A 17,942-nucleotide genomic window follows, 5' to 3' on the forward strand; every position below is an offset into this window, starting at 1 on the left:
TTCGTTGCAGGTCAGCCAGCGTGGTTGTGTTGGTCACTCTAACACGTACAGCACGCCCAAGCTGATCCTACAAGTGTTCAATTGGGTTGAGGTCTGGACTCTTGGCAGGCCGTTCCATTCTCTCTACTCCCACATTGTGGAGGTAGTCTGTGATAACCCTGGCTCAGTGGGGGGCGAGCATTGTCATCTTGGAGGATGAAGTTAGGTCCCAGATTGTGGAGATATGGGATCGCCACTGGCTGCAGAATCTCATCCCGATATCTCCCTGCATTGAGATGGCCTTCAATGATGACAAGCCTTGTTTTGCCAGTGACATCATTGAGGGAACACACAACCACGCTGGCTGACCTGCAACGAATCCTGGTTGAGGAATGGAACGCCATTTTTTTGGGCGCTACCCACATAATCAGCTGTGCTGCTCATCCCACAAATGCATGATCCTTACAAGTTGGACATCATTATAAAGGTAAATAAACAGGGTTTCCAACCATGTAAAATACAATGCCAGTAAGCATTATAACAACAAAGAAATAATCCACTGAACACAAGTTTCCGAACTGGTTTCAACAGTTTCGATATTATATTTTACATGTATAGGGGGTGCACCGTTCCTGGAGGTACTGCAATACCAGGTCGATGCGTGGAGTGGACGGAGCAAGCCCCTTTTCCATCTCCCAGCTCCAAAAATCAATTTAATATATAGTCCCCGGGTAGGGGACGTATCAGATATTAAACTGATAAGAACAGATACTACACTTGATCTTAGCCAAAAGGCCGAGAAGCGATAACTAGAGATAGTTAGAGTTAAGGGAGTATTTCTTCGCACAGCTATTCTCACTGACGGGTCTAAAAAAAATAAAGTCACAGTTTTGGGACAGTTTAGGAAATAATAGAAAAGTGCAGCTCACGATAGTTAAAGGAAAATGTCATAGAATCGCTATAAAGTATTTTAAATTAAAGAAACAAATGTAAAAATAAAATGTGACGTCAACACTTTCGGGTCACGTGGTGCCTTATAAGCCAATAGGAATTAAAAACAGGAGAAACAGTTAAAACAACGTTACAGTACATTAAGCTGTGTTTATTTTTCATTAAAGTTAACACTTTAAAGAGTGTTCATGACATAGTCCTCTGTGGGTGATAATATGTGCTGTTTTTGACAACGTATTTTAACTTAAAGAAACAAATGTAATGGGACTTGTCAACACGTCCGGGTCACGTGGTGTTTTATTAGCCAATAGGAATTAACCACAGTTATAACAACGTTACAATACATTAACTGTGTTTATTTTTCATTAAAGTTAACACTTTAAAGAGTGATCATGACAGAGTCCTCTGTGGGTGCTGTTATGTGCTGTTTATGACAATAAGTGTCTCTGTTTTCAAAGACAAATGGAGCTCCAACAGTCTCTAGTGGACATACGACCTAACTACAGTTAGTAGCCTATATAGGCCTATTTATATACAAAGAAAAACACAAATACTGCATGTTGCATTGGCAAAGATTCAAAACTATATGTTTTAATGTGCTTATATTAAATGACAATGTTATTAAAAGATAACAAACCAAAGTACAATTTAGAGATACATTTATTTCCATTTTATGCTACTTTATGCCTCACTAGCTTCACTTTAAGAGGGGAAATGTGTTTTTAAGATAAGATAAGATAAGATAAGATATTCCTTTATTAGTCCAGCAGTGGGGAAATTTGCAGTGTACAGCAGCAAAAGGGATAGTGCAAAAAACAAGATGCATCAGCTAACACAGTAAAAAAAGAGCTAAACAAAGTGTAACAAAATATGAACCATTTAAATAGAAGGAAGAACAGTTTGCAGATTAAGATTTTACATACAAAATGACAGTATCATAAAATATGATTGCCTTACATTATAAGGTGTGCAGTTTTGTTAATAGTCTGTTTATTGTCAATACTGTATATACTATTTTTATACTTCCTTCTATTTAAATGGTTCATATTTTGTTACACTTTGTTTAGCACTTTTTTTTACTGTGTTAGCTGATGCATCTTGTTTTTTGACATATCCCCTTTACTGCAAATTTCCCCACTGCTGGACTAATAAAGGAATATCTTATCTTATCTTATATAAACAGTGTAAACCAGAATAATGTTTAGGCTAATGTGATTAAATTGCCTGATGATAGGCTACTTAGTGTTATGTAATAATATAGCAACATGTAATATAGGCTAGTATATAATGTTTTAAGACAGTATAACATTAGCATAATATGATATGGTACAGCAGCTATGGTATAATAGGTTTATGGGGTTATCAGTGGAGAGGATGGTGGAGAGCGCGATCGCTTCTCTTGACTCGATTAGTTCTGGCTGCAACTCGCGCGGGTATTTTGCTGCCACCTCCTAGATCGTCTATTGTGAGAAGTGCATCACTCTGTAGTTGTGTTCTTGCTTTGTGATGTTTCTGAGGCAGATAGGTCTACAATGATTAACCACAGACTACTGCACATATCAACTCATCTGGCGTCTAATGGCCCTGACACAAGAAGCCACCTTTAAAGAACTAGATTAATAGTTATTAGTGTTTTTTTTTTTTTTACATAATAAGGCATAAGAGTTTTCAATACATAGGCCTAAAAAATTAAACACTCAATGTGTGTGTTTATTGCTGTCTAATTTAGGTATTATTTATTGTTTCATGTTTTCCCTTCAAGTCTCAAGTGTTTAGAGTCTCAAGTCTTAATTCCCGCTGAAATAATTTACAACAGAGCTTGAAACATGATACTCTGATTTAAGAAAACTCATTAAAGCCATGATTAATTGTAAATGTCTAAGGACTTCTTCTGGTTGGATGATTGTTTAAAAAAAAAAAGTGTGTTTTAGGAAAGGAACTTTTGTGGCACATTTTATTTGTAGAGTTTGGGAGATGATACAAAATATGTTGTTTGTATTGTAATGTTATATGTAAGAAGTTGTGGAAATGTTGTTTCACCACAGCAATGCTATGGGCTGGGCACTTGTATGAGCACATTAATGTATATAGCCTACGAAATAACAACCCAATAGATAGATAGATAATAACTTTATTGATCCCGAGGGAAATTCAAGTTTCCAGCATCACAGTTCCATAGTGCAAAACATGTTAGTAAAAAGGCAGTAAAAAAGTTAGTAGTGCAAAGTACAAAAAAATATACCAGATATAAAAATACAAGGAGATGAAGAAAACTGTAAAAAGTGAATATAGTGCAGGGTAACAACTGTGATACAGGACTATTAAAAAAGTGAATATAGTGCAGAAGAGACTGTTAAAAATGAGTATAGTGCAGGAAAAAAATATTATATTCAAAAATAGATAAATAAGTAAAAAGAATATACACAAGTAAAAAAAATTAAATTAAAAACAATAAAATAAAATCAAATCTATTTATATAAACATATATATACTGTATACACATATACATACATATACGCACACGCAGTACATACACATGCAAAAACAGATATAATCAATTTAAAAAAGGATACTTAATTATTTAATTATTGAAGATCTGAATACTTCTTCCACCACTGGAGTAAATGTGTAGTGGTAATATCTGTAAATATATAGATTTGCTGGTGCTTTGTGTGGGGGGAAGTTTTTGGTATCATGAAACAGAGACAGAGTGAGAGCTCCTCTGTGTAGTTCCTGTGCAGAAGGCATGCTGGCTTCTCTTCTCTTCTCTTCTCTCTCTGTGTGCAGCATTGATTGTGTCTCCTTGTCATCCAGAGAGAAGTTCCTCCTCAGCTCCTCTTTTAATTCGCAGTAGTCTTAAAGAAGGGATGGCGGACGCTCAAGAGGACAAGCTGTACAAGGCTGAATACGCCAAAAGCGGCCGAGCATCGTGCAAGAAATGCAAAGAAAACATAGCGAAGGACTCTCTGAGGATGGCCATCATGGTGCAGGTAACTGGTAGCTAGCTAGCTCACCACCACACTGTAAGCTTGTTTAATTAAGCTGCTTTAATCTGCTAGTAGAGGGGGTATTAATGCATTTAAGAGAACATGAAAGTATGTAGTTTATAGTGTGGGTTCAGATGTGTTAAGTTAGGCCTTTAGTTAGCATTTAAATGGTTAACATTGTTGAATCTTGTTCACAAAGAGCCAAATCTCAATAGCATGCATGGGTTCATTTAATGCATGTTTATGCAGCTTCATGTTCTGTTTAAAGTCTTCAAACTGCACACAAACAATGCATGAATTATGGAAGTTTTTATTGCACTTTATTAGTTGTAATCCACAGAAGACAATTCACAAATATGTACCATGATCTGCAAATATTTCACTATCCACAAACATGTGTTTTTGTATTTGAGAGAATTATTTCTTTATGTTAATCTTGTCTCTATAGGTGGAGGCTTCAGATAGGCCCAGTGTGGTTTTTTTGCCTCTTCCTGCACTGTATATTATTCATTTATTTTTTTGTTATGTTGTAAAAGTCTTAACTTGTGCAAAACAAATAAACAAAATAAGCAATAAAGTGATGAACCTCTCTCCAGAATTAATTAACTAAGAGCCTGAGAAACCTCCTTATTCATGGTGTGTGGAGCAGCTCCAGACTCTCAATCACTGGACTTTTCACAGTCAGCAGAGGCACAGGTTCATCACTTTATTGCTTATTTTGTTTATTTGTTTATTTGTTTTGCACAATTTAAGACTTTTACAACATAACAAAAAAATAAATGAATAATACACAGTGCAGGAAGAAAAACCCACTGGGTTTATCTGAAGCCTCCACCTATAGAGACAAGATTAATATAAAGGAATAATATGACTACATAATAATGATAACAAAACAATTAGGACAAAATATATATAATAATAGATAGAATGACATTTTACTAAAAAGTAATATTTCAATAAGCCACTTTGTATAATTTATAGAAAAGCCTGTATTTATAGTCCAGATAAAAACTGATTACATTGGCCACATTAAGTATGTTTGTGTTTCCATCCTCCCCGGTTGTAGTAGTTGTTTATTATGTCATGCTCATACAAAGTGCCCAGCCCACGTGGATCTATAAAATGTCAAAAATAGCATTGCTGTGGTGAACTCCAGTTACCATATTTTGATTCAAGTTGACTTATTGTCCAAAAACAATGAAATTAAATGAACTTTAGTCTAAGAAGTATCAGAATCTGCTTCCATAAACTACCATAGTTAACCTACTTAACAACATCACTAGTTTCATGTAGATCAGTAGTTATTTTAGGGCAAGTCAAGTCTCAAGTCCTCGAGGTCTAGTCCCAAAATTGCAAGTCTTTAGGGTTTCTGAATGATCATAAACATTTTTTTCAAAGTTGTGTTACTTTTTTTTACACAACAAAGACCTTTCAATACATAGGCCTAAAGATTAAATAATCAGATTGTGCGTTTATGCAATGCCTGCCTATTGCTGTCTAATTTAGGTAGTGAACTTATTACACATATCATTACATTGCAAACAACATATTTTGTATCATCCCAAAATAAGTCCTTAGACAGACATGAAAGACATTATATGACCGTGTTTGTTCTTTGTCCGGCAGTCGCCCATGTTCGATGGAAAAGTCCCCCACTGGCACCACTTCTCCTGCTTCTGGCTGCGAGCAGCGGCTCAGTCCACGGCTGATATCGGCGGGTATTCTGACCTCCGCTGGGACGACCAGGAGAAGGTCAAAAAGGCCATTGAAAGCGGTGGAGCGGCAGGAGGTCAGTTCTCCACTTTTAGCATTTCACTTACATCTTAAAGGGATAGTTTGGGTGTTTTGAAGTGGGGTTGTATGAGGTACTTATTCATAGTCAGTACCTACAGTAGATGACAGTCAGCAATGTACTGCTGCAGTCTATTTGTGTTGAGCAGCATTTTTTTCTATTCAGGTTGCCAAACAGCTTATTACACTTAAACATAGAGGTACTATGGGCTTTTATTCAATGGCTTAGTAAACGTTGTTCTGTCAAACAGGCGTACAGATCATCATACATCATGACAGTGAAGCAGCAACTCACAGCAAACAGTGAACACATTCTCCCATCAGTTATCAGCAGTTATTTCTTTTTTGCCTTTATCAGTGAAAAAACAAACACAAGCTCATATAAAATAAATGAAACATCTATTTATAGTGTAGTATCTCACAGAGGTTTGATATAATGTTTATACAATATCTTTACAATTACTGCCTGTGATGTGTTTATTTATTACTTGATTGATTACTCTTGGTTTGCTTGCAAATTCAAATTGGATAACTTCCTTCTTGTAGGAAAAGGGGACCAGAAGAGCGGAGCTAAAGGACAGAAGACACTGAACGACTTTGCGGTTGAATACGCCAAGTCGAACCGCAGCACATGCAAAGGCTGCGATCAGAAAATAGAAAAGGTTAGCAGCCACTTTTATTTGCACACATCTATGCAAATGCAATCAATGTATTCAATATGACCTATATATATAGTCTGTGATTCTCTCCTTCAGGATCAGATCCGTGTATCCAAGAAAACTGTGGACGCGGAGAAGCCCCAGCTGGGTCTGATCGACCGCTGGTACCACACAGCGTGTTTCGTGAGCCGCAGGGAGGAACTGGTCTTCAAGCCGGAATACAGCGCCGCCCAGCTGAAGGGTTTCAACGCACTACGGGCGGAAGACATGGAGGAGCTTAAGAAGAGGCTCCCTGTTGTCAAAACTGAAGGGTGAGACGAAGAAGAAGGGATGATATTCTTTTGTGCAGGTTGGGTACTTAAAGGGTGGGTCCATTATTTTTATTTTTTTCAAGGTTTTTATATCATTCTGTAGCTTCCCAGTGGTGTTCCTCATCTATTCAAATGCAAACATTCAGATTTGTATGTACAAGTATGTAGGTTTTAGCGTCAAAATGCTATTTTCCAAAGCCCTTCTACATTATGTATACATCCTTATAGTTGCACCAACCCTTTAAGATTGTGACAGACAGCGTTCAGTGTTTGGGATCTCAGCGCTCTCTATCATCACCACTGGCTGCATTCGAAGCCTCTCTGTCTCCCACCGTCCTGCAGCACATGAAAATTGCCTTGAAGGTGTCCCTGAACGCTGTCATCGTGTACGCATACAGGAAGGGGTTGACAGCAGAGTTGGCATGTGACAGGATGATGGCGGCGAGCAGCAACTCTAGCGGCACAGGGCAGCGCGGGCAGAGCAGCAGGAAGCAGTTGATGAGGTGGAGCGGGATCCAGCAGACTGTGAAGAGGAAAAGAACCAGAAAGAGCGAAGTGGCGGTCTTCATCTCTCGGCGCATGCTGGCCGCAGCCCTCATCTGTCCCTCCCCTCTGCCGCTTTGCTCAGACGCGATGCGCCTCACCTGCCGCTTGACCGTGACGAAGATTTGGGCGTAGATGAGAAACATGATCACCAAGGGTGTCAGCACGCAGGCGAAGAAGTTGAAATACACCATGTAGGTCATGTCCACCACGAAGACAAAGAAACAGTAGCCGGAATCAGGCGGCGTCTTGTGCCAGCCCATCAGAGGCACGAGCCCGATGAGAAACGCCAGCAGCCACGTGGTCAGGATCACTAACGCGGCGTTGCGAGGCGTCATCAGGACCTGGTAGCGGAAGGGCATGAAGATGGCCACGTAGCGCTCCACAGCCACCGCCAGCAGGCTGAAGATGGAGCTCTGGGTGAACATTATTAAAACGCTCAGCATGAGCAGACACAGGTAGAGATTGTGACGCGGTAAACCGACGTCAGTCAGGATGGCACAGGGAATGGCGATCGCGCCCACACAGATGTCTGCGACCGCAAGCGAGACCAAGAAGTAGTTGGTTACGGTGCGCAGCTTGCGGTTGAGGCCCACGGCAGCGCAGACCAACACGTTGCCGATTGTAGAGAGAAAGGCGATGACGAGCTCAGCCGCCATGTACGCCACGTTAGGGGAGATCACCAGGTCAGCGGGCGGAGGTGAAGGAAGGGAGGAGGTGAGGTTGGAGGAGGAAAGGAAAGGAGATGACGCAGGGGGTGTAGTTGGGTGGAAAGTGTAGAGTTGTGCGGTGGTGTTCTCCATGGTCGTCTCTAAAGAAAGAAACAAGATTCAAGTTAGAAGTCGAGCTGCTCAACGGGGCGATGAAATACAAGAAAGCAGAAAAGTTACTCACCAATCTACAGCAGGACGATTCTCTCTAAAACATCACTGAAGAAACTCCCTCGTCGTTATTCTGACAGCAGCCATCCTGATAACTGCACACACCTGTCCTCACATTAAAGAGCATTCACACATCTGTTTGAAGAAATCTGGAGGACGCTACTTTATAGATTTCCCTTCTTCCCTCTTGATATGTCTGATAAGGGATGTTTGTCTTGGTTTTTGCACTCCATAGAATCAGCCAGAGTCATTAACTGATGATTTGGTGTGTGTCTGCTCTCACAGGGAGGCTAATGGATATTTCTTGTCAGGGCAGGTTGGATGATATCAGCATTGACACCTGGGATTGTGGAGACATGTACCTGCTTGTGTGTGTGTGTGTCCATTAACTGATGGGGCCCTAATGAATGAGCCTAATGAATAAAGGTGTCAGGCTTGTTTGTTCCAAATCCTGGTTTTGTTCCAGTATCCCTTTTGGCCTCATTTAGGAAGTTAACGTGGGATGTTATTAAATAAAAACAAAACAACAAATTAAAAGTTAGGAAGAAAACTATTTGGAACTTCTCTTTTCGCTCTTACAGGAAGCGTAAAGCTGACGAGGTGGACGGAGTGTCAAAGAAACAGAAGAAGGAGGAAGAGGATGAGAAGAAGAAGCTGGAGGAGCAGTTGAAGGTACGTTTTTTTTTTTTTTTCCTCCATTGTATTAACATTACATTATGTTTGGTGCGCATGTTTTTAATGTGCTGCTTGCTCTGTTTGTGGTGTTTTTTTCCGTGCATCTGCAGACCCAAAGCCAGCTGGTTTGGGGAATCAAAGACAAGCTGAGGAAGTTTTGTTCAACCAACGATATGAAAGAGCTGCTGATTGCAAATAGCCAGGAGGTTCCCTCTGGAGAGTCCAACGTAAGAGACTCATCTTGTTTATCTATAACTGAATTCAAGATGAAATGGCATTTTAAAAAATCCATAGGTGTCCTTGACAACAAAGGTTGAGAACCACTGGTATATGTAACATATAAATAACTGCAACTGTAGCCCCTGTAATACCTGATGCTGTTCCATCATTAGCATGTGTGTGTGTTTTAACTGACAGCTGGTGGACTGCCTGGCCGACGGCATGGCTTTTGGAGCTCTGGAGGCCTGTAAGGAGTGTAAGGGCCAGGTGGTGTTCAAGGGCGACGCGTATTACTGTACAGGGGACATCTCGGCCTGGACTAAGTGCGTGTTCAAAACCGCAACACCCATACGCAAAGACTGGGTCATCCCCAAGGTAGGTCACCTCACATCAGGGCTTCTTTTGGCTGTTTATAGCTAAATCACCACCTGTTGTCTTGAGCAGTATTCATGTCATTGTGATGGTTTCATATAGCAGCTGAGTTATGGTGGGAAATGTAAGTATTAGTTGGTCTTGTTGATTATATTCAGTCAGTCAGTCGTTGTATGGTGAATAAAATAACCATACAATCAAGACCTTCAACGATTAATCGATTAGTTGTCAACTATTTAATTAATCACCAACTATTTTGATAATCGATTTATCAGTTTTTGAGGTTTTTTTTAAGAAAAAAAGTCAAAATTCTCTGATTTCAGCTTCTTAAATGTGAATATTTTCTGGTGTCTTTACTCCTCTATGACCGTAAACTGAACATATTTGACAAAACAAGACATTTGAGGACGTCATCTTGGGCTTCGAGAAACACTGATCGACATTTTTCACCATTTTCTGACATTTTATAGACCAAACAACTAATCGATTAATCGAGAAAATTATCGACAGATTAATCAGCAATGAAAATAATCGTTAGTTGCAGCCCTAATCCAATAAAAAGATCAAGAAAAGGCCACATATTCGTGTCATAATTTTACGAATATTTGGAATATTTTGGCTTTATCGTTTTAGGAATTCCACGAAGTTCCCTTCCTGAAAAAATTCAAGTTCAAGCGACAGGACAGGGTTTACCCGAAGGAGGCTCCCCCCCAAACCCTCGCCAAAGCCAAAGCAGAACCCCTGGCGAGTGCATCCAGCGCTCCGACTGAGCGACTGCCCGAGGGAGCACCTGCAGGTTAGTGAAGACACCTGAAGGAGTGCATCAATATCATGCAAATATTGAAATGTTTATTTTATTTGTATTCTGTATCCTCTCTGTTTGCTATGTATGCTTGTGATTTGATTTAATTGATGCATTTAATATGCACTTAAAATCGTATTTAAATAAACAGAAGACAGCTATGTCCAGTGGAATTTGAACACCAAATAGTTCAAATACTTCCATACAGTGGTGTTGTTTTGTAATATCTGTGTTTCTTGTCCCATAGACAAACCTCTTACTGGTATGAAACTGTTGACTGTGGGCAAGCTGACCAAGAACAAGGATGATCTGAAGGTTGTTGTAGAGGAGATGGGCGGAAAGATTACCAGCACAGCCAATAAGGCCTCGCTCTGCCTCAGCACCAAAAGTGAGTAACCAGTCAAAAGAAAATGTCAATATGTGGGCCAGTGAGTTCCCTGAATATCACATCTCCACTTTTCTAACTTGCCGTCTTTTATCACACCTCCATGTTTTCACAGAGGAGGTGGAGAAGATGAGTAAGAAGATGGAGGAAGCGAGGGACGCAGGCGTGCGCGTGGTCGCCGAGGATTTCCTTACAGACATCAAGTCGTCGGGTAAAGCCCTCCAGGAACTGGTTTCCCTGCACGCCATCTCACCCTGGGGTGCAGAGGTCAAAGTGGAGGCTCAAGCTCCGTCTGCAGCCTCCAAGTCTGGAACGCTGGCTACCAAGAGCACAGGCAGGGTGAAGGAGGAGGAAGGTAAAGGATATATACATGTTGTTAATGCATGTGCTTATAGATGTTTATCTAAATGTTTGGTTGTGTTTTAGAGGGGTGATTCATGTGTAGCTTTGGACTCTTTATTTTTACAGGTGGTAGCAAATCCAAGAAGATGAAACTCACAGTCAAAGGAGGAGCTGCTGTGGATCCAGATTCAGGTAGTCATGAGCGCCCTGCATTGAAAACAGAATTTCTCCGTCCAGTTTTTTTGTTTGTCTTCTGACTTTGACTGATGATTTTGATTTCTCAGGTCTGGAGAACAGCGCTCATGTCCTGGAGCAGAGCGGGAAGATGTACAGTGCCACCCTGGGCCTTGTGGACATCGTCAGAGGAACTAACTCCTACTATAAACTGCAGCTGCTGGAGGATGATGTACAGAAACGGTCAGTGTTGCTGCAGAAAATCATTTCACTTCCTTTTTTTTTGCTGTGCAGAGGTTATTAAAAGCCACATATTACACTAGACACCCCTTACATTTAAATTTACGGGGTGTCTTAGCTTGCTAGCTGCAGTGCAGTGGTACTGTTTGTGTCCTTTTCCTATTATTTTTGCCATAATTGGAGAATTTCTGTATCCCGATAATCATTCTACCTCAACTATCTTTCCTATATGTGCAGGTACTGGGTGTTCAGGTCTTGGGGCAGAGTGGGCACCACCATCGGAGGCAATAAGCTGGACAAGTTTCATGACAAGAACTCTGCCCTGGACAACTTCCTGGGTGTCTACAAAGAAAAGACGGGCAACGACTGGAGCTGCTCCAACTTCACCAAATTTCCCAACAAGTTCTACCCCCTGGAGATCGACTATGGACAGGTACACACACATTAACACAAAACTAGAGAGTAGATATCCCACAGTATGTTTTTTTTCTGTATCTGACTGTTTGTCTCGGTGGTGTTCATGTTCCTTGACAGGATGAGGAAGCGGTGAAGAGGCTGACGGCCACCGCCGGCACCAAGTCCAAGCTGGCCAAGCCCGTCCAGGAGCTGATCAAGATGATCTTTGATGTAGAGAGCATGAAGAAGGCCATGGTTGAGTTTGAGGTAAAACCTTTTAATTTGTTTGTGGTTGTGTATGTTAACTTTTTATAGTGTTAATGCAACCCCAGTGTGTGCGTTATTCTTTTATGTATCCCAACATACGTACAGCTTATTTCTCCTCTCCTGTCTTCAGATTGACCTCCAGAAGATGCCCCTTGGAAAGCTGAGTAAGAGGCAGATCCAGAGTGCCTACGCTCTCCTCACTGACGTACAGCAGGTCAGCAAACAACCTTTCATAGGACTATTTGCAATCCACTTTAACACATTCAGTTCCTTCTCCTGCTTCCCTTTAATTCAGTTGGACTCTTGTGATAAATTTGTGACATTTCTATAAGTAGTGTTTCTGTGCCAGTGCTTGTAGCACACATTCTCCCCATGCAATCTATTTTTAAATTATTTTGACTATATTGGTCGTCTTGTTTTATCATAGGCTGTGTCGGATTGTCTGGGTGAGGCCCACATCCTGGATCTCTCCAATCGCTTCTACACCCTGATACCTCACGACTTTGGTATGAAGAAGCCTCCGCTGCTCAACAGCCTGGACTACATTCAAGTAAGGACACAAACACTCTGCAATTCTCTCTTGCTTTATACGTGGATGGAGTATAAATGGATCTCACGACATCCACATACATCACTGTTCAGGCTAGAGTTCAGATGTTGGACAACCTGTTGGACATCGAAGTGGCGTACAGCCTGCTGAGAGGCGGCGCCCAGGACAACGAGAGCGATCCCATCGACATCAACTACGAGAAACTCAAGACCAAGATTGAGGTGAGGAGCGTAACTCCATGTTTCACTCTGTCACAGTTACAGACGATGTGCAAGATGATCTACTTTTCTTCAAGAATAATCTTCAGCACGGTCATTGTATGAAGAGATTATGTATGGAAAGATTACAGTATGCTATATATTTGTTATTTCACAGGTTGTTGACAAGACTACAGAGGAGGCTGAGATCATTATACAATATGTTAAGAACACCCACGCTGCTACACACAACACTTACACACTGGAAGTGCAAGAGGTACGTCAACTTTTTTTTAACAAGACAACTGCTTCATTTGAGCATTATTTTGCAAATTCTTAGTTTGTATACATCTTTGTTTATAGTTACTGATTATATCACAAACTTTATGTCAATTCTCCTTCAGTATGTGTATCACAGGTTTTTTTATATATTGTTTTTTCTTTACTTTAAGAAAGTTCAATGTAGTTGTTACATACAGGATGTACATGTTCCATTGTTTCATTATAAAAATTGTAGTAAATATATTTCACGGTATAAAAATAAAAATTAAATAAAGTATACAACAAATAACAACATGTAGGGAAAGAAAAAGAATAATAAGAAAATAAAAACAATCGTGGGCCTGATAAACAATTGGAGTAAATTTGAAATGTCTAAATAAACTTATAATTTTTCCCAATTTATGATTTTTAAGTTTTCAATAGTAGTCAAATAAGTTTTAAAATCAGTATCTTTAGATTTATGGATATAATATTTTGCTAATATATTAATAAAATGAATTGTGTTAAGTTTCATCTGCCGAAAAATTGGGATTGTATTACTGTTAATTATTATATACCTATTGTGTGTACCTTTGTATGTCTAGAATACCTTCTCACTGTGTTTCCTGACTTTATCCCATCTTCTAGATCTTCAAAGTAGTCCGAGAGGGAGAGCGCCAACGCTTCCGTCCCTTCGAGGAGCTACACAACCGCCAGCTACTGTGGCACGGTTCTCGCGCCACCAACTACGCTGGTATCATGTCTCAGGGTCTTCGCATCGCCCCCCCAGAGGCCCCAGTGGTGAGTTTTTTGTATGTGGTTAGTCTGAGTTGTGGGGAACCAAATGCTGCTCCTACATTTGTTCTTATGCAACATTGTAATACCGTCGCTTTCATCGTCTTCTTTTAAGTTGATTTTTCTTTCTGTTTTGTCCTGTGCTACATCGCCGTTGTGCTTTATTTTCTCTAGACTGGTTACATGTTCGGCAAAGGTGTGTACTTTGCCGACATGGTGTCCAAGAGTGCGAACTACTGTCACACCTCCCAGTCAGACCCCGTAGGTCTCCTGCTGCTGGCCGAGGTTGCCCTCGGCAACATGTAAGTGACAGTCCGAGTTCTTAAAAAAAGAAAGCTTAAATATCATCTTTACTTGTGCTTTAAAAATATGTGATAATAATATAAATTAATGTGTCTTTTTTTTTAATGCAGGCATGAATTGAAGAAGGCGTCCCACATTACAAAATTACCTAAGGGCAAACACAGTGTTAAAGGTGAGAAAACGTGTATTTTGAATGTCCATGGGCTGTTTGAGAAACGTTTAGGCAAAGACACATTTGCTTAATAATGCGTTATTTAGATGATTTGCATAACTTGTTTTGTTGAACACACGTAGAGGTTTGGTTTGTATTCTGCTTCAGACTTTCATGCATTAACTTATTCTTTTCTTGCAGGCGTGGGCAGAACTGCTCCTGATCCCGGAGCATCTGTCACTTTGGACGGGGTGCAAGTGCCTGTGGGAAAAGGAAGCCACACTAACATCGATGACACAAGTCTCCTGTACAACGAGTATCCTTTAATACTGACCACCTGGGTTATGAATTTAATAATAGTTTTGCCAAATGACCCCACCTTTTTCCGTCTTTGCCCTATAATTATATTTTTAATAGTTTGTAGAAAAGTGCAGAGTCAAAGACTTGGTCAGTAAATATTGTTCTTGACATTGAATAAACTCAAGTTAAACTAGTAATGACTAATTTGTAAAGGCTGAGCTCTCGCTGCTCTGCTTTCGATTTTACTCTATTGCCAATTAATTCGATTATAAAGTCGGTACCTAGCATATCTTAACTTTTCATGTGAGAAGGGTTGTTTTATAACCTCCTGATCATGTGTTTTATACCAGGATGAAATAAACTTATTTTCTGGAGACCCACTTTTTAAATATGACGAACCATCGCAACCCAAGTCACAATAGGCTCTTATCTATGAATCGTGAGAAGAGCAAATGTGTGCATAAATTAACGTTCCTGACCATTTTTACTGCCATTTTCCGCATCAACTTATATTAACTTGAATAGGTAAACCAGAATTTTGAAGTGATATACATTTGATAAATCACAACTTCATTTTTAAGCATGTATTAAAAACAGATACACATGTTAAATACTTTATAAATGAGACCAAATAAAAGCATTTAGGTGAAGTTAACAGGCTCTCGTTGTTTTCCTCATCAGTAAAACAAACGCAACGTACGCTAGCCTTCCATATTAGATTCAGTGTTATAAGTAGGCTACAATTATCAGAACAATGTGAACTTTCAGGCTTCCTCATGTGGCACAAAGGTGTCCTGCAGATATATATATATATCTCTTAAATAAAAGACTATGGAAGAAATTCTGCAAATGTATTTGGTGACCCTAATAAAATCTCCTGCGACCCACCTGGAATCACTGAAATAAGGTATTCTGACATAAACTGACACATAAATCACTGACTTAGACTGACTGAATGTTGAGTTTAAAACCTCTCTGTAGTACTTGTCTTAACCAAATTCCCTCACAAAGTGTAAGATTTACTCTACAGGGTCATTAATTCATGATCTCTTCCCGTAGATTATCTATTTCCTATCACCTCATGTCTGTAAATTGTGTGAAATTTCCTCCTGTTTTGCTGTGTTGGTCATATTATCTGTTAAGTGTCTGTTTTTTCTTTAACCGCTGCTCCTCCAGATACATTGTGTATGATGTGTCGCAGATAAACATGAAGTATCTCCTGAAGATCAAGTTTAACTACCAGACGTCCCTCTGGTGAGAGCTCTGCTGAGCCGTGTTCGAAACCCTCTTTCAGTGAAAACCAAGACCACTGTTGCCTCCAAACGCCTGGGCTTCATTCTCTGCAACAGAAGATGTTTGGTAAAAGGAGTGATGCTTTACCACGCTTTACAAATGGTCAATGGAAATCTCTAGTCACTTTATTGCTTTTTCATCAGGTTAACTAGCCGGCAGCCTTTCCTTAGTAACACATTAGGTATTTAAATACCTACTTCAGAGTTGCTCATAATAACAGACACAGAAATCATAGTTCAATATAGTGATTTGAAGCACAGTGCACACTACATAGAAAGGTTTTGGTTTAGAAATGAACATAGTTTTCTGTCTCACGTGGTTATCTTGAATTTAAAAAAAGGATCTTATTTCCTCATTCTTTAATAAACCTTTAGTTAATAAGGCCTAGTACTGCAAGTTTTAGAAGGAGTTGTGAACAACCCATCCGCAGACGTACACAAACCAGTAAGTAGCCGCTGAGACGAACATTTCGTAGACTGTTGGGTTCAAAGATACTGTACAAGGTTTGACATGTATATATTATGTTTTGTTGTTTGTCTCTCAAGCTGTCTTCCTTGCTGACAAATGGAAATAAATAAATGTGGTTAGCGTTTACGCAAAGTGTTCTGTAAAAGAAAACGACTGCCATGGTATGTGTCACACTTTTTCTTAGTGTTTTTCTCGCTTACCTCAAATACAATAAAACGTTATCAAAAAAACGTCATGACTGCGTTTGTGAATTATTTGTTTTTCTTCCACTGCATAGTTGGATCCAATTTTGGATTTGATTTCAGTTTGGAAATAAATGTAAACTTGCATGTAAAGTTTTCAAAGTGATGAGATACTTGATTTATTACCTTTATAGGGCCTTCTCCAGCAGGGCTTGGGGCTTGAATCTGGATCTTGTAAGACATTTAACCATTAGAAACCCTCCTACTTGTATACACAGAAATAGTATTTATTAGCATCCCCCGCACTGCCTGTTTTTAAATCAAACCTCAAAACGCACTTTTATTCCTTGGCTTTTGGCTCGGCATGAGAGTTGACTATTTTAATCCTTTTTCCTTTCCTATTGGTCTTAACGCTTTTATTATTTTAATGTCCTGTTGGTTTTAAGTTGGTCTTAGTGTTTTATTGTGTTGTTTTTATGTATAATTGTACAGCACTTTGGTCAACTTTTGTTGGTTTTAAATGTGCTTTATAAATAAATTTGGATTGGATTGGAACATACTTTCCCATTTGTAAAAAATATTTAAACTCAAATAAAGTGTCAATACCCTCTCCCAACAATGAATAACATTTAAGAAAAACTAAAATATTTCACAATAACTCAAGTGCTGTATGACAATTGTATCGTAAATTTGTGAGCCTGGTTTGATAGCTCAGGGCTTATGCCCTTTTCTATCCATAGGCAATTGGAGGGAGGAGAGAAGATATGGAGGTGGAGCCCAGTTTGTGTTGAGGCATCATGGCCCATGCCCGGCCAGTTGAGGAGTTTTTTTTCTTTTCTTTTCTTCCTTTTCCTCATAACAAAATAAGATAAAATGAAATATGGATAAAACAAAATAGAGAGAAAAATAAATTAAAAGAGTAAAAAAAAATACATACATAAAAAACAAATAAAGAAAGAAAGAAAACTTTTAAAAAAGCCAACATAATTGTGGAAGATCAATATCATGTGACTGTGTACAGTGTGTGCGCTTGAGAGGGGTGGGGGTGGCTGGCTGTCAGTCAGGGTGCAAATCAAATTAAGGCAAGATTAAAAAGAATAACATAAAATAAAGTAAAATAAATATAAATAGGTAGATGGATAGAAGTAAAAGAATGATGGCTAAAGGATGGTGTTTAATAGGGTGATGGATGGTGCTGTATGACAATGGAGGGATGCTGAGTGCCTTATTCTGACTTACAATTTGCCTGTGAGACTGTTTTATATAGGATTATATTGGATTCATATTATAAGTGAATATCATTATGTGTATAAACATATATTAAAAAGTCATTCATTGATGGTTTATTTAATAGGGACCAATATAATGTACATAGACAACTTCAACTTAAAAACAGCTATCTGATGCCAGTATCATAGTGCTTATAGCGGATGCTAATTTGCGACACCTGTCCCTAGAAGGGACATGA

At 39.4% G+C, this 17,942-nt stretch overlaps 2 protein-coding genes and 1 non-coding gene across 3 annotated transcripts; 1 reads left to right on the forward strand and 2 right to left on the reverse strand.

The window, feature by feature from the left end:
• Nucleotides 1–595: 595 nt before the first annotated feature.
• Nucleotides 596–786, reverse strand: LOC141756721 (U2 spliceosomal RNA). Its single transcript, XR_012591527.1, has one exon. It is a non-coding gene; the product is annotated as a U2 spliceosomal RNA (small nuclear RNA).
• A 2,878-nt stretch (nucleotides 787–3,664) lies between these two features.
• On the forward strand, nucleotides 3,665–16,272 carry parp1 (poly (ADP-ribose) polymerase 1). Its single transcript, XM_074615350.1, has 23 exons — nucleotides 3,665–3,920; nucleotides 5,544–5,706; nucleotides 6,255–6,370; nucleotides 6,464–6,678; nucleotides 8,684–8,774; nucleotides 8,888–9,004; nucleotides 9,195–9,371; nucleotides 10,002–10,164; nucleotides 10,418–10,558; nucleotides 10,671–10,910; nucleotides 11,024–11,089; nucleotides 11,182–11,314; nucleotides 11,549–11,744; nucleotides 11,846–11,974; nucleotides 12,105–12,188; nucleotides 12,402–12,524; nucleotides 12,617–12,745; nucleotides 12,900–12,998; nucleotides 13,631–13,783; nucleotides 13,952–14,079; nucleotides 14,191–14,252; nucleotides 14,433–14,547; nucleotides 15,708–16,272. The coding sequence occupies exons 1-23, from the start codon at nucleotides 3,798–3,800 to the stop codon at nucleotides 15,787–15,789; spliced, it is 3,045 nt and encodes a 1,014-aa protein (XP_074471451.1). The 5' UTR covers nucleotides 3,665–3,797; the 3' UTR covers nucleotides 15,790–16,272.
• adorb1a (adenosine receptor B1a) lies at nucleotides 6,880–8,100 on the reverse strand. Its single transcript, XM_074615351.1, has one exon. It carries the CDS (start codon nucleotides 8,022–8,024, stop codon nucleotides 6,957–6,959), a length of 1,068 nt encoding a protein of 355 aa, XP_074471452.1. The 5' UTR covers nucleotides 8,025–8,100; the 3' UTR covers nucleotides 6,880–6,956.
• Nucleotides 16,273–17,942: the final 1,670 nt, after the last annotated feature.

This window comes from Sebastes fasciatus, chromosome 18 (genome assembly GCF_043250625.1).
Source record: "Sebastes fasciatus isolate fSebFas1 chromosome 18, fSebFas1.pri, whole genome shotgun sequence".
Classification (NCBI taxonomy): Eukaryota; Metazoa; Chordata; class Actinopteri; order Perciformes; family Sebastidae; genus Sebastes; species Sebastes fasciatus.